The 14,588-nt window shown below is 47.2% G+C and overlaps 1 protein-coding gene across 2 annotated transcripts in view; it reads right to left on the reverse strand.

Moving 5' to 3' along the window:
* CSNK2A2 (casein kinase 2 alpha 2) overlaps window positions 1–14,588 on the reverse strand; it is a 34,928-nt gene that overhangs the window by 1,947 nt on the left and 18,393 nt on the right. Inside the window, exons 5-11 of one of the 2 annotated variants that reach the window (XM_090261375.1) lie at window positions 13,079–13,138; window positions 7,524–7,607; window positions 6,647–6,757; window positions 6,314–6,415; window positions 5,688–5,788; window positions 4,787–4,935; window positions 3,937–4,030 (exon numbers count right to left, since the gene is read on the reverse strand). In XM_090261375.1, coding sequence (XP_090117501.1) covers window positions 3,954–4,030; window positions 4,787–4,935; window positions 5,688–5,788; window positions 6,314–6,415; window positions 6,647–6,757; window positions 7,524–7,607; window positions 13,079–13,138 — 684 coding nt within the window. In that variant the 3' untranslated portion in view covers window positions 3,937–3,953. Of the gene's footprint in view, window positions 1–3,936; window positions 4,031–4,730; window positions 4,936–5,687; window positions 5,789–6,313; window positions 6,416–6,646; window positions 6,758–7,523; window positions 7,608–13,078; window positions 13,139–14,588 lie in introns of those variants that run through there. The other variant, XM_090261374.1, reaches the window with a different exon arrangement.

Raw genomic sequence — 14,588 nt, forward strand, 5'->3', positions numbered from 1 at the left:
CCTGTATGAACCCCAGCACATCACTTCCCCAGCCTCTACAACACCTGCATGGGGTCATTTTCATCAACACATCCATGTACCTCAAAAGCACATGTTATTACTGGTTTTCTCAGCTGCTTCCCCACCACCTCCCCTCCCCCACTCCCACCCTGGGGTTAAGTATTTAAAGGCAGGACATTCAGTATTAGATTTAAGCTCACGGACAAACTTTGGCTCCTTGTGTGCTCACGTGGACCCTATTTTCTTTTGGAAGGGTTTCTATTTCAATGACCTTGACTTTGATCAGTTACTACCCACTCCAATTCATTTGCAGGAGGGGAGTCTGCTTTTTCCTGTGGGTGCTTATACAGTAACGGGGGTTTCTAAACACATCATTTAATTTGAACTGGCACTGAAGGAAACTACTAAGTGGGCCGTTACATCTATTTCAGTGCATATATAAAAGCTCTTCCAATTGTTGATTGTGTCCTCAATTTTTCTTCCCTCCTCAGCAGTGCAGCACCTGGGAGAACCTAAGTCATTTCCCTGAGTAGGCCCAGACTGAGCCCCAAGGCCACCAGCTCTCTCTGGGACTCAGCACCTGCCTCGAGAGCACCTTTGGGTCCTACTGGAACCAATCCAGGGGGCAGTGTCCATCTCAGGGCACACTCCAGAACATGACCTTTGTGTCCCCTAGGACTTCTCTTCTCTGGAAGTCACGTTCCCTCACCAAGATCTACAGTTTGACTTTCTTTCTTATCGGTTCCCTCTTTCCATTTAAAAGCCTCTACCAGCCCCCAAAGGCTTACACGTTCTGATGTCTCCTCTAACCAGTCTGAGAACGCCTTCCTTCACTGTAAGGGTATATGTTAGCTTTGAGCCTTGTGAGTACCAACGCGCTAGAAGGTCCGTTAGGATACCCAGAGGAGTGCCCGCATAACTGGCGCCAGCATCGGCACTGCTGTGCCTGGTACGAAGGCCCAGGAATGCATGGCTGCATTATACACTTGATGGCCTCCCCTACCCAGTCACCCACCCCAGGGACAGGACAGGAGCAGGCCAGCTGCTATGATCCAGGGGAAAGCAAACTGCAGTCCACCACAGATGGAAACAGCAGGCTGCTCGCACCACGGGGTCACGCGGCTGAAGCCGGTCCCTGCACGTATGCTCACCGCGGGCAGTGGACTACGACACCCCTTCGGTAGTTGGCAGAGGAACCTCTGTTCCCACCGCGCCAGGTCTACGTTCTTAAACACAGGCAGTACCTGAGATGACAGTGTAACACTACCCTGTTCCCCAGTTTTTTGCTTTTCTTTAGGAAATAAGTCCTTATCAGAGGCACTTTTAATCTGTTATAAGGTAGTGAAGCGAACAAAATATCTAATGAAAACTACTGAGATGAATTTAAGAATATGCTAACTGAAGAATAATATTGGGTGGGTAAATCTACCATAGCTTAGTCTATTAGAGACAGACACACACGCAGACACACACACACACTCATCATCCCTCACTTCAGGAATTCTCCAAGACCATCTCCCAAACCAGGAAAATGCTCTAAAATCTCAAGGGAGCTAGGTCCATCTGGACATAAAATGGACTTGGGAGATAGGTAACAGAAAAAATACCTGGACTGAACTCACTTCAGTTTGGGGGAAAAAACCCAGTCACAGCCAGCCAGCAGCTGGGCGTCAGAACCATACTCAGAAAGGAGTGTGTGAAACTCAGGGGCGCTGCATGTCTAAGGCATGAAGAGCGGTCCGAGCACAGGCGCCAGCAGCAAAGGAAACTGCGGAAAGGAGGCATCACTCCCGCGACCGCGCTGTGGCTGCGGAGCCCAAGGACAGGCAGTGAGCCGCCACCTCCTAACCCATGAGCAAAGGGGAGGGGCCCCAGGACACCGCCCCGCTCTTCTCCAGGCGCTTTTACTGCCTCTGGGGACCCAAGGGGAAGAAGTGAGGTCACTGCTTCACCAAGACCCTCCTGTAGGCTCCCCCGCTGGCTGGTCCCGACAGGCCACTTACAAGGTGTGGGAGGAGGAGACGAGGGGAGGGCAGGAAAGACACACGGTGGCACATCTCCCAGGTAATGACCCACGGCTCGGCGCTGCCTCCAAGGGCCCGTGAGGCGGCTTCTGATAGCCCAGAATGCTGCGCTGCGCCCGACACAGCAACGCGGGTCCAGCCCAGAGCGCGCGTCTCGTCTCTAACGCTCAGGCAGAACAACTGTGTACCGAGTGTGCACTGCGCGCAGGGGTACTGGTGTGAGAACCTCACATGGATGCATTGCCTGGCTTTGGGATCTCATTTTCACTTTTTAATCTGTCAGTTCAACTCTATAGTAAGAGTTTTACTTGTAGTTTAAGTTCCCACCGACCAAATGACAAAAATGGAATCTACATTTAGAGATAGGACCCGCTACCAATACCAATATGATTTTATTGGAATATGGAATGTAAACAGATACTTTCAAATAAACAATCTAACCTTATAAAAGTATATGGCATTATTAAATAGTTAATAAAGAAATCCTAAATGTGACGTGGTGGCAGACACCTCTAGCTCTAGCCTCGGTGTGGGAGTCCCCACAGCTGTGATGTGGCTCTGCAGCTGGGGTGAGGGGACTGACTGCAAACCATGTTGGTGACAAGTCCCCCAAATAAAACCAGCCCTGTTTTTCACTCTAAAACAAAATGTAGCTTCCTTTGCTACCCTGAAGGCTAGCACAATGGCCCTCCCGCTGTGACAACTGCCCCAGCAGCTCCACTTCCTTCCCCAAGCCCAGCGCATGCTGCTCCCCTCAGCTGCCAGGGCTACGGGCTGACCCTGCCCTCACCATGCCAGGCCCTGCACACGAGACGGACTCATCCATGCCATCACATGCATGTATGATCCACCAGAGCTTAAAAATGGAGATTACCCTGATTGCAGCGGGAAATTATTTCTCATGGGGATAAAAAACAGAAAAGGCAAAAAGGGGGTAGGGATGGAGAAATATATACTTTTCAGCCACTCGATCATTCCTGAATAAACTCTCACAGAACCCTTTTCTCCCTCTCCTTCCCCGACCTGCCCAAAGGCTGACCTTCCAGCTTTACTTATGGATGTGAACCAAAAGTCTGTTTCAGAGATGCATTAAAATAGGTGCGCACACAGGGATGCGCTGGGGCACGGTGAGGTTTCCTCACAAGGCTGCAAAAAATAAAAAGGCTACACGAAAAAATAGCAACAATATTTTATGGTTAGGCAAAACCACAAAGGTTATGGTGAGCTCCGAGCTATGCACTTAGCATCTAACTTCTGATGAGACAGACGGGCCTATTCATGGCATCTGCTGACATCCAAGGTGACTCAGGAGAGGGACTGCAGCTTGCTCCCAAATGTATACTTAGAAGGGAACTGCAGGGATGAGGTACATTTCCTAGAGAGCTCATGTCATAAAAAAATACATAAAACATGAATTTGTAGAAGAGTTTAAAAAAAATACTGTCACTGCTTTAATATCTCCTTTTCGTCAATGAGGCTGGTGTGTCAGTACAGACAGACTGCTGACGTGTTGCTAAAACTTGAGCCTGAATCTCACCCAAGGAAACCCAGACCACAGTGGAACAGACAGGAAGCCAGACATTCGGAGCTCGTTGCCCGAACAGGTTAATTCGACAGTGGTCTCCTGTTAGACAGAGGGGACTGTACAACCACCCCGAGTCTCTCGTCCCCCGTGCATCCCAAAGGGAGAGGCCCCCTCGGGTCCTGAACTGTGTGCATCGTCCGCCCGCTGCCAGGGCGGCAGCGCCCTGTAGGCTAGTTCTGGGGAGTTTCTTTGTGACAGACTTTTAGGCCTTTACTCTTCTTGCGCTTAGAAGGAACGACTAGAATTTCTTTTTATCACACTGCAGTTTTCCTTCAAGTTTTGTGATTGGTTGGTTGGTTTTATTGGCAAGCATCAGTGCCGCATTACCCGTCGCTTTCCGGGCTTCATCGGGCCGCCGTGAGACCACTGGAAAGTACAGCGTTGTCCGCACAGGGCTGGGACTGCTCCTTCACCACGGGGTCTGCAAGACAAGGGACAGAGTCAGCAGAATCAGGCTGGTCCCCGTGGGCGAGAACACCGCGCCGGAGCCAACGCTCCCACGGTGAGATGAGAGAGAGGCACGCAGCCGGGAAAGTCACGACCAGGAGGGCAACCGAAATTACAGAGTTACGGTGAGAGGAAACCCAGACACTGAAAAGGTGATCACGGGAACGGCTCTTATACTTCCTCAGAGTCCAAGTTCCACCACGGGGACACGTGGAACAGAGCGGCGCAGAAACACTCACTTCCCACTGCTCAGGATTTCTACTGATTGTCTTATGTGTTAATTTTCCGTGAGCACTAACATCATACCCAACCCCCACTTTCTTCAAAGCATGTGCCATAATAAGCCCTTCAGAGAAAAGGGTGCATAGAAAGAGCCATTAGAAGGCCGAGCCATTTTAAGCAACAGTAGTTAAAAGAAGCTTTTGTTAAACAGAAGTAGGACATACACTTAGAAAAGCAGACAGATCATGAACTGTATACCGTAAACATCTGTGCTCTTAATGTGATCTACCTCTAAGGGTGGGAGAGCTTTCTGCGCCAGAAATTGGAAGGAGGACATAGGAGCTGCACTTGTCAAGTTGTGTCGATAGTCTGGGACTAAGGGGGCCAAATTCCAACGGCTTTCACCCCAATAAATACCTAGAGTTCTCCTGACTGGCCTCAAAGATAAAGGGTAAAGGAATTTGCCTTCAATACACGAGGCCCCTGAGAAGCGGCCCTGGGGACTCACAGAAGTATGGGTGCTCCATGGCCTCTTTGGCAGTCAGTCTCTGTTGATGGTCGTATCGCAGAAGTTTGTCCAGAAGATCGAGGGCCTCGGGGCTGACAAGGTGTCTGTTCTCACTATGGATAAAATTTTCCCAGCGTTTCCGTGAATGCCTGAGAAGAAGAGGGAAGCGTTCGTAGTCTGAGATTAAATTCAACAAGAACCCTTACGTAGCAGGGCTAAAACCAACAAAATCTTAGCGTGTGCGCTGACTACAAGCTCACTCGACCTCATCTGGCTGCCACCCGCCCTCCCCTAGGGATGCTCAGTGTCCTCTACCAAAACGGGGCTTGGGGACTAATCAGTAGAATTACTTAGAACTCTTACACCTGATTGGGACGTAAAAGTTTTGCACTGTCTTCAGTCAATTCTGGTGAGGCGCTGAGTAATTATTATTCAGCAGTTACCTTTAGAGGGCTGCTGGCCTTAGAGACACAGAGGTTTCATACAATACTCTAAAATACTGTTTGAAAACTTTCAATACATTTACTTTTCAAAACTCTACCTGAAAATATGCCTTAAAATTTGCTACCTTATAGAAAACGTTTCCACAGAACAAGAAGAAACTGTCTCTGATTGTTTAAAGAATCAGTTTTCTAAGATTTTCCATTAAAATAAGCATATGCTATAACAGAAAGCTTTTTCTACAACATTATAAGTTGGTCTTAAGTTTTATCTCTTAGAAGTAAAATTATTAGAAGACACATGTAAACAATGCCCAAATATCTCAAAGAAGGAACTACACATGGGAAAAGAAGGCTATTTTAATTTTGTTACGATTAGGAAGGAGAAGGGCTTTAGAAAGTGATTTCGGCTAACCTTCCACTTCTGCAACGGGTAAGTTAAAGCCCCCTCTCTTACTTACTGTCCCAGGATATCATTGAAGTGCGGATCTAGGTCTATGTGATACTTCTTCAGATACCCATACAGCTCATCTGTACCCAGAACCTTGGCAATGCGAACAAGCTGAAATACAAAATAAACTGACCAAATCACTGAGCACAAAACTCACTGTACACCTGTGCAGACACTGTGATAAGAAATTAAAAACTTCCACATTTTACTCAATCTCTAGGGACCAGAAACAGATCCAAGCCTGGGGCAGATAGGCAGCAGACCCAAGGACACAAAGTTCACATGAAGGCAGATTTCCAAATGGCCTTTAAAACAATAACGCAACTTGTGACAATCATCTTCCAGAAGCTACTGATTATGGGGACAGCACAATCTAAGGACCAGAATCTAGTTTCATTAGACAAGGAGGTGCCTGACTTCACAGGCTCACTTTGAAGCTGGGCAGGAGACAGCATTATGCATCTTTGGGGACCTGGAACAGCGGGCAGAAGTTTGTGAAATTCTTCCCCCTGAAGAAAAGCTTACATGCAGACACTGAGTGATATTTAGTTAGCGGCTCAAGGTCTGCACCCACCAAGGGATGCAGCGCTCTGGGCATCTGCCCCCGATGGCATGAGCCAGCTGGCGTTTGCTCACCTGGTCGTAGTTGTCCTGTCCGTGGAAGAAGGGCTCCTTTCGAAAGATCATGCTCGCTAACATACAGCCAAGACTCCACATGTCCAGGCTGTAGTCATACATCTGAGGAAATAGGACCACCAGTCAGTCAAGGGTGTTACATTTCCTGAGCCCAAAAGAAAATGCGGTAGCTGAGGATAAGCTGAAATGATCATTCTGAGGTGGAATCAAGACTGACTGTTGAATGTACTCACACTGACCAAGTGAAAACCAGGAAAAAGGAAAGCCCAGGAGAGCCCAGGAGAAGCCCTAAGGAAACATAAGGAGCCCAGAGGCGCTCGCTAACAATTTTACCTGGTAGTCCACAAGGAGCTCCGGTCCCTTGAAGTACCTGGAGGCCACACGGACATTGTACTCCTGAGCAGGATGGTAGAACTCTGCAAGACCCCAGTCTATCAGTCGCAGCTACAAATACAGCAGAAGGAAGACACGTGAAAGGACCGTTTCTCCATGCCTGTGCCTTAGAACAAGGCCACACCATATCAGATAATTATTTGGCCACATAAAAAGTGTTAGCAAGTGTACTGGCTAAAAAATTACACTTTCTGCAACTGTGTGAGAGGTCACATCTGTGGTAGAGCTGAGCACTCAATCTTTTTTTTTTTCTTTTTTAAAATTTAAAGCATCCTGGCTTATTCTCGAGAGCAATAGAACTTAAGCTTTTTTCTGGCTCCAAACCACTTATATGTGTAACACATTCCCCCCATCATTAATAGCTTTGTTGTAGGCTGTAGCCGTGACAGACAGGCTGAGGATATATGCCCCTCTCCATGGTGGAGGCACTGCTCTAGCTGATTAATCTACTGCTAATTGATCATTTACTCACCAATCAGGGACGACCAAAATTGCATATTGAAAGCAGGAACGACCCAAGTATACTTTTAAGGCCAGGCAGACTGGCCTGAGGGGTCATTAAGCAACAGAAACGATCAGCTGTAGTTTCCTTCTTGAGGCCGTCCAAAAACCACGACCACAATAAACAAGTAACTAGTCAAGCTCCGCCGTCTACATACTCGCCGTGTGTACTATGCCTATATAAGTAGACGCCAACACTGAGGCTGGGGAAATCACGGCATCGCCAGACTGCCAAAGAAAGCGCCATGGATCTGCAGAAAGCACCTAGGCCCTGGCCAGCGTGTTGTTGCGTCGCGCTGCCTGGCTGTGATGGTACCTTTTTCTGTTGGTGATCTATCATGACGTTGTGGGGTTTCACATCCCTGTGCATGATTCCCTTGCTGTGGCAGTAATCCAGAGCCTATTAGACAAGAAAGCACAGAGAAAAGAAAGTGAGCAAACCCTCTACCGCCCGCCCCCAGTGCAATCATTCTTGTTTGTGACAGCTTGACTTGAATCCAGGCCCCCAAGGGGCAGCTTACTGTCTGCAACAGAAGAGAAAGGACGTGCTCCAGAAGGCACCCCTTGCCCTCCGCACACCACGCTGGCAGCTGGGAGAAGGGGGGCTATGGAGGGGACGTCAAGGCTATGTATGGTAGAGATTTCTTAGAAAAGGGGAAATGATACGCTCTTTGGCAAGCCTCTCCTCCTCGAAGCTGGTAGCAATTTATCAGCCACGTGGATTTAGAAACATCAATCTATTAGTCTAATCTGCCATGTTTAGAACCAGATCTGGGAAACTCACTGGAGTCACCTCTCACAGTAGTTCGAGTGACATGCCAGAGTCCATGCGGATGTGAAGAATGACATCCAAATGTCTCTTTCAACATGGCTTGTTTTTTAGGTAAGTGTACCATGTGGGTTTTCTAGAGTAACACACATTCTAACACTAGTATGTCGCTTTAAGACAATCCCTGAGCTGCCCTGGCCTTGCAGCTCATTTGGTTAGCACCATCCTGATACCTCAAGGTTGCTGGTTCGATCCCCAGTCAGGACACATACAAGAGCAAACCAACAAAGGCATAAAAGAGTGAAGCAACAAATCATTGTTTTTTCTCTCTCTCTGAAATCAATAAATTTAAAAAAAAAATTTTTTAAGCAATGTCTGAGCCAGTGGGTCTTTAAGAATTATGATCGTATTACTCTAAAGAAGGGAACTGCCTCCTATAAGATAGCTGGTATGCAGAGAAGATTTTTAAGTGTACGATCAATGATTTTTCACTAACTTCACAGAGCTATGCAACCATCACCACGATCCAGTTTTGGAATTTTTCCATCATCCCAAGAATTCCCCTTCAGCTTGCCCTGCACTCAACCCCCACGCCCCCTGCCCTCTGCTCTTCCCTCCCCTCCGCTCCCCTCCCCACCACTGACTTGCTTCCTGCTGCTATAGACTGGCCTTTCCTGGACATTCATAGAACGAAATGCAATACACGGTTCTGTATCTCCGCTCGCTCAGCACGTCTCTGAGCCCCATCCAGGTTCCTTTTCCTTGCCGAGTAGCATGCGCCCTATGAGTGTACTAGCTGGTGGGCATCTGGGTCGTTTCCAGTTTTCGGCTATTATGAATAAGCTGCTTCCATTCCATGTACAAGTCTCCGAGATGACATACGCTTTTGTTTCTCTCGGGGAGACTCCTAAAGGTGGGAGTGCTAGACTGTATGTAAGTTTTACATGAAGCTTTTCTAAAATCTGCCTTACTGGCTTCCAAAGTGGCTGCACCATTTTACATTCCCATTAGCAACGTATGAGGGTTCCAGTTTCTCTGTGTCCCCGCCAGCACTTTTCATTATTCACCTTCTTCATTACAGTCGTTCTCGTAGGTTTGAAGTGGTATCTCCTTGTGGCTTTGATTTGTATTTCCCTAATCTGTGCTCGAGCTGAGCACTTTTCTTACGTGGATTCATCGCCCCGTATCTTCTTTGGACAAATGTTGATTCACATGCTTCACCCATTTTTTATTTGGGTTGTACTTGTTTTAAAATCATTAAGAAATTTGCTCCTAAATCTCCCTTTTCTTATACAATATAACCCTTTTCACAAATTTCAATGTTAGGCCCATTGGCTTGTCTTAAAAAGCACGTGAAGCCTACAGGGGTCCTATAATGTGCTCCTTGGGCGGTAATAACAGCAACCCAGTAAAGGAAATAGTGTAAATAACCCATGGACATACATGTACAACGAGGTGGGGACTGGCTGTGGGAGAAGGGGTGGGCTGGGTGGGGGGACCGATGGGGGGAAAAGTGGGACAACTGTAATAGAAAAACGATAAATCAAAAATTAAAAACAAAAACAAAAAACAAAACCAGCAACCCATTATCTTACAGTGCCTACAACGTGCTTGACCCTGAGTACTCTTGGTAGTTTTCCATGGGACAAAATTAGGGTTTCTCAACCCCAATTGGTACTGTTGACATTTTGGATCAGTAATTTTTTTTTTTTAAGACTTTGTTTTTAGAGGAAGGGGGAAGGAAGGGAGAAAGAGAGGGGGAGAAACATCAATGTGTGGTTGCCTCTTGTGCACCCGCAACTGGGGAACTAGCCCGCAGCCCAGACATGTGCCCTGATGGGGAACTGAACCAGTGACCCTTTGGTTCGCAGGACGGTGCTCAGTCCACTGAGCCACACCAGCCAGGGCTGGACCAGATAATTCTTTGTTGTGGGGAGCTGTCCTACACACTGCAGGATATTTAGCAGAATCCCTGGCCACTACTTAACCACCCAAAATACTTCCAGACCACCCAGTGTCCTCTAGGGGCCAGAGCTGACCTGAGCGAGAACCACTGGACTAGACTGGCAAGGGCACTGCGTTAGGCATCTTTACGTGGGAGGGAAGACGTAAGCCAGAATCCTCCCCAGCATCAGCCTTCCAGGAATAAGCAATTTTGCTTTCCCTAGACATGAAAGAGTATATATACAGTGTCTGATGCTTTTTATATGAAGGTCATGACCCAGCAGAACTGCCCTGACTGGTGTGGGCTGAGCATCATCCTGCAACCTGAAAGGCTGCCGGTTCAATTCCCGGTCAGGGCACATGCCTGGGTTGTGGGCCAGGTCCCCAGCTGGGTGTGTGCGAGAAGCAACCTGTCGACGTTTCTCTTGCACATCAATGTTTCTCTCCCTTTGTCCCTCCCTAAAAATAAATAAAATCTAAAAAAATAAATAAGTAAAAATAAAGAACAACAGGTAGAGCTGAACTATGATGGTAGAAGGCAGGGGATACTGAATAGAAGGGGCGCAAGAGAGCATTCTGGGGTATTCATGATATTCTCCACCAGCCCTGTCCAACAGAATTGCCCGCAATGACAGAAATATTCTATAGCCGCGTGCCCCACGAGGACACTGGGTACGTGAAATGCGAGGCGTGTAGCTAAGGAACCGAATTGTTTACTACCTGCTACTATACTGGATAGCACAGTTCTGCTTAGCTTTGGGCGAAGGTTTCACTTACGTAAAATCCCCAACTGTACACTTAAGACTCACTCACTTCATTTATATAGGTTCTACTTCAGATTAATTTTCTCTGTGTTTTGTGTCACAACAAAGTCGCAGCCAGGACGCCACAGGGGCTCTGTGGCGGAGCCGATGAAACCAGGGCTCCTGAGGACAGACGTCCCGGACTCGGAATCAGATCAGACTCCACAGCTCAGTGAGTCACCAAGCAACCGCTCCTCGGCCTCCACTTCCGTTTCTACCTGCTCGATGAAGTTAAATATTTCCTCTTCTCCACCCCTGCTTTCTCCCCACAAAGAGAAAATGCAGCAAGTGTTCATTCCGTTCCTTTGCCTGGTCTTTGCCCAAACAAATTAGGACTACAACCCCTGGCAGTGAAAACACCTGGTGAAAGCAAAGGCTGAACGAGCTCAGGAAGGGGATGAGTCCTCACCACCTTGATCACCAGACCCCCTGTCTGTGGAGCTATGGACGTGCTTTTAAATTCCTTGGAAAAGCCTTTCAGTTTTAAAATCTGGTAGTTTCTGATCACTAGGCACCAAAGACATTTTTCCAGTTTCGCCTGGGTTCCCATGCTTCATTAGCAGCAAGTGTGCCCTTCCCGCCTAGCTGCTGCCTCTAGGAATGAGAGGCACCGAGTGCCGCCTGAATGGCCAGCCTGGGAAGACTGCACCATTGGGATGTCTTCACCTGGTTTAAGGACAGCTGTGGTAGGTTCAAACCTAACCTTTGCTGTGCTAGTCTGCCACAAGATCTTAATAGCTTATTTGAAAAACATAATCATTCGTGGCATTTGGATTGTGGCTCTTGTGGGGTGAATGCATGGTGTCTCTGAAAAAAGCACCTCCGGGAACTGGACTAGCCTGACAGCTCACAGGACCCTGGCGATTCAAATCTTTCCCCCACCGAGGCCTTTAATTAGTTGAGAGGACATGAAGTGGGATAAATCAAGCTCTACCTTCTTCTTCTTTCGGATCTTAGTGACATAAGACCCATAACACATAACAGTAAACCCTTAATTCCACCGCCATGGCTCTAATGACAGATGGTTTGTGCATGTGCTTGCAAAGAAACACATTCGCCTCACCAAGCTAGTTCTTCAAAATCCCGTTCCCTCACGCTCAGCCTTAACTTAGCCTGTTCTTTTGTTCCAGCAACTATTCACAATCCAATCAAAACTCCAATCTTCACAATGTTCTTTAGTAATGCCAATACCTTAATCATGTTATATTCTTTCAGAGGTTCTTAATTTGAGAACCACACCTCCCCTAAAACTTTAAGTAATACTGTATTATTTATGCATGCATTTTTGGGGTGAGTTCACTGTTATCTTTCCATCCTTAAGTAATCCATGACACTAAAAAACTTAGGAACCATTGGTCTGTTCCATTTTACAAATCTTTTTAGAATTCTTTACCTAAGTGTTTACCTAGACAAACTAAAAGAGATCATTTCTCCATCAATCAATCAGTAACGCTTGAAAATTTCAGTCTTGGGATTAGTAAGTCTCCTAGAAGGTCCACCATCAGCTCTCCCTACATATCCAGGTTCACTAGCCAGGGCTAGAGGGACAGGCTAGAGGTCAGGCTATCTCATATAAGAAGGGGATTAAAAGAGGTGGCAAGAAAAAGCTGGCTACGAAAGCCTGCCATCCCGGTACGCACGTCCCTCTACAATGTGACTTCAATGCTCAGCCCACTGAGTGGTGGGTCTAGTTCTCACCCTTTGGGTCTAGGCTTGGCCACGTGACTTGCTCTGGCCAACAATTAGCAAACACGACACAGCAGGGGCTTGAAAAGTGCTTACACGTCAAGGCCAGCCCTCTTTTGCTGCCAGGAACCCTGAGACCAGCACAGGAAGTGGCCCAGACTAATCTCCTGGGGGACGAGGCCTTAGCTTGTTCCAGCTGCCCTCCCAGATACGTGAATGAGGCCAGCCTGGACCATCTGAACCAACTGGCCCCATTTAACTTACCCCGATCAAAAACTCAGTAACCGACAGAATTATGAGAAGCGATAAATTATTTTTAAGAAGTCATTAAATTTGGGTGACTTGTTATGCAGTAAAAACTCGTAAGTATTCATTAAGCAGCCAACAGAAAATCCAAGGGGCAACAAGAGCCCTGAAGAGGAAGGCGCTAAGGCCTGGGGTAATGTCCCTGGTACCCCTTGGCTTGGCCATCTTTCTCAGGGCCACCAGGAAGTTTCTACAGTGGAGGCCTCAAGATAAGGAAAAAATAAAAACAAAAAACAAACAAAGAAACCTCACTAAATGCACTAGGTATCAAGAAATATCCTGCTCGAGTTCTTGGTTCTCTCAAAAACTTCTCCTTTAGTGAATGAGCCTGAAAAAAATGGACTGTTTATGAATGCCACTTACTTTAAGTAGTTCATACATATAAAACCGGATATCAAAGTCTGTCAGGATCTGGTAAAGTTGCTGAAACAGATTTCAGAAAACAGAAATTTAATTTAGTGTCATTGCATCTTGTCATCCTAAATGTTGGTCATTACTCTCTGTAAACGTAGTGGCTGAGTCTCTAAAGAATCCCAGAACTTTTTACTCCCTGACCTGCAGCACATGAGGACAAAGACTAAAATGAGGGTCTAATACTCCAGCCTTCAGAAGAAAAGAGAAAGGAATTCCAGGGAAGAAAACCATTTATTCCAGCCTGGATCCTTTAAAAACCCGTTTAGTGCCCCCCGATTTCCACACCCACAACTGCACTATGCTGGAGATGGAAGTCCCAGCCACCCGGCTGCCCTTCAGACCTCGCCCACTGCAGCACCCAGTACGCTGTAGAGAACAGGGCTCTGCATGGAAAGATGAACCCGAAAAGCTTCACTGGCCCTGCGGTAAAACAGTGGCAAGGCAGTAAATCTGTTCAAGAAAGAAACATGAGGGGCATGAACGGCTACAGCATTTAGAAAAGGCGAGAGACAAAAAATCAGTACCTTCCACTCCCCCCCAACCAATTCCAGGCTGGAAAAAAAAGAACACTTCACAGGCACTACTGACGGGAGTCACATGTTTTAGGGAGAAAAGGAGCGGTGGCGTGAGATGTTCAAAAACCGACACCCAAGTGAAAGTTTTCATTACTGACAATCCAAAGACCCACCCACTGGGAGACTTTTTTTTTTTAATTTCAATTTCTAAGAGGTAGAGTAGCATTTATGAACCCAGGTTCCTTAAATCCATAAACCCTTGTCAGAAACTGTACTATTACATCTGATAATCAACTCCAAGTAAATCTCTTTCCCCATGAGTCTAAACAGCAGTTTCTATGAAATTAAACAGCACACCTTTATGAAATATATTTTGTTTCTCTCTTTATTAGAAGACCCAAGCAAAGCAGAGAAAACCTCTCCAAGGAGCAGAGAACAGTGTGTAAAAGGGCGGGGAGGACAGCGGGGACACAGGAGAAAAAAGGGGACTTCCACTGCATACCACTTCATATTTTAGATCCATGTACATGTACCGCCTATTAAAAAAATTTTTTTAACTTGCTAAAAATCCAATTACACATTTTCTAAGACCACCAGGACTCCTTTCTCTCAAATGCCCCCTTTTAATTAGAGTGATTCTCCCTCCAGCTTAGCAAGGCTATCTGATTTCCTCCCGTCGGGCAGCAGCTGGCTCAGGGCGCCGTGGGGAGGGAACACATACATTCCGGGGCACGGTACTGCTGGCGCCTGGGACCTGCTCCCCCACTGGAGGCTGACCCGGGATGGGGCTCGAGAGCACGCAGGCGCAATGGCATCAACACGCCACCACTGCGCTCGGGAGATTCACCTGCATAGCAGCCCGACACCCGAGTTTTCTGTTCTGCCCCAGCACAGCCCTGGCCTGCACGTACGGAACCAGGCTGAAGACACCGTCTCTTTTCCGT

Source organism: Furipterus horrens, unplaced genomic scaffold, assembly GCF_987537825.1.
Source record: "Furipterus horrens unplaced genomic scaffold, mFurHor1.1.pri manual_scaffold_13, whole genome shotgun sequence".
In the NCBI taxonomy this organism is placed as follows: domain Eukaryota; kingdom Metazoa; phylum Chordata; class Mammalia; order Chiroptera; family Furipteridae; genus Furipterus; species Furipterus horrens.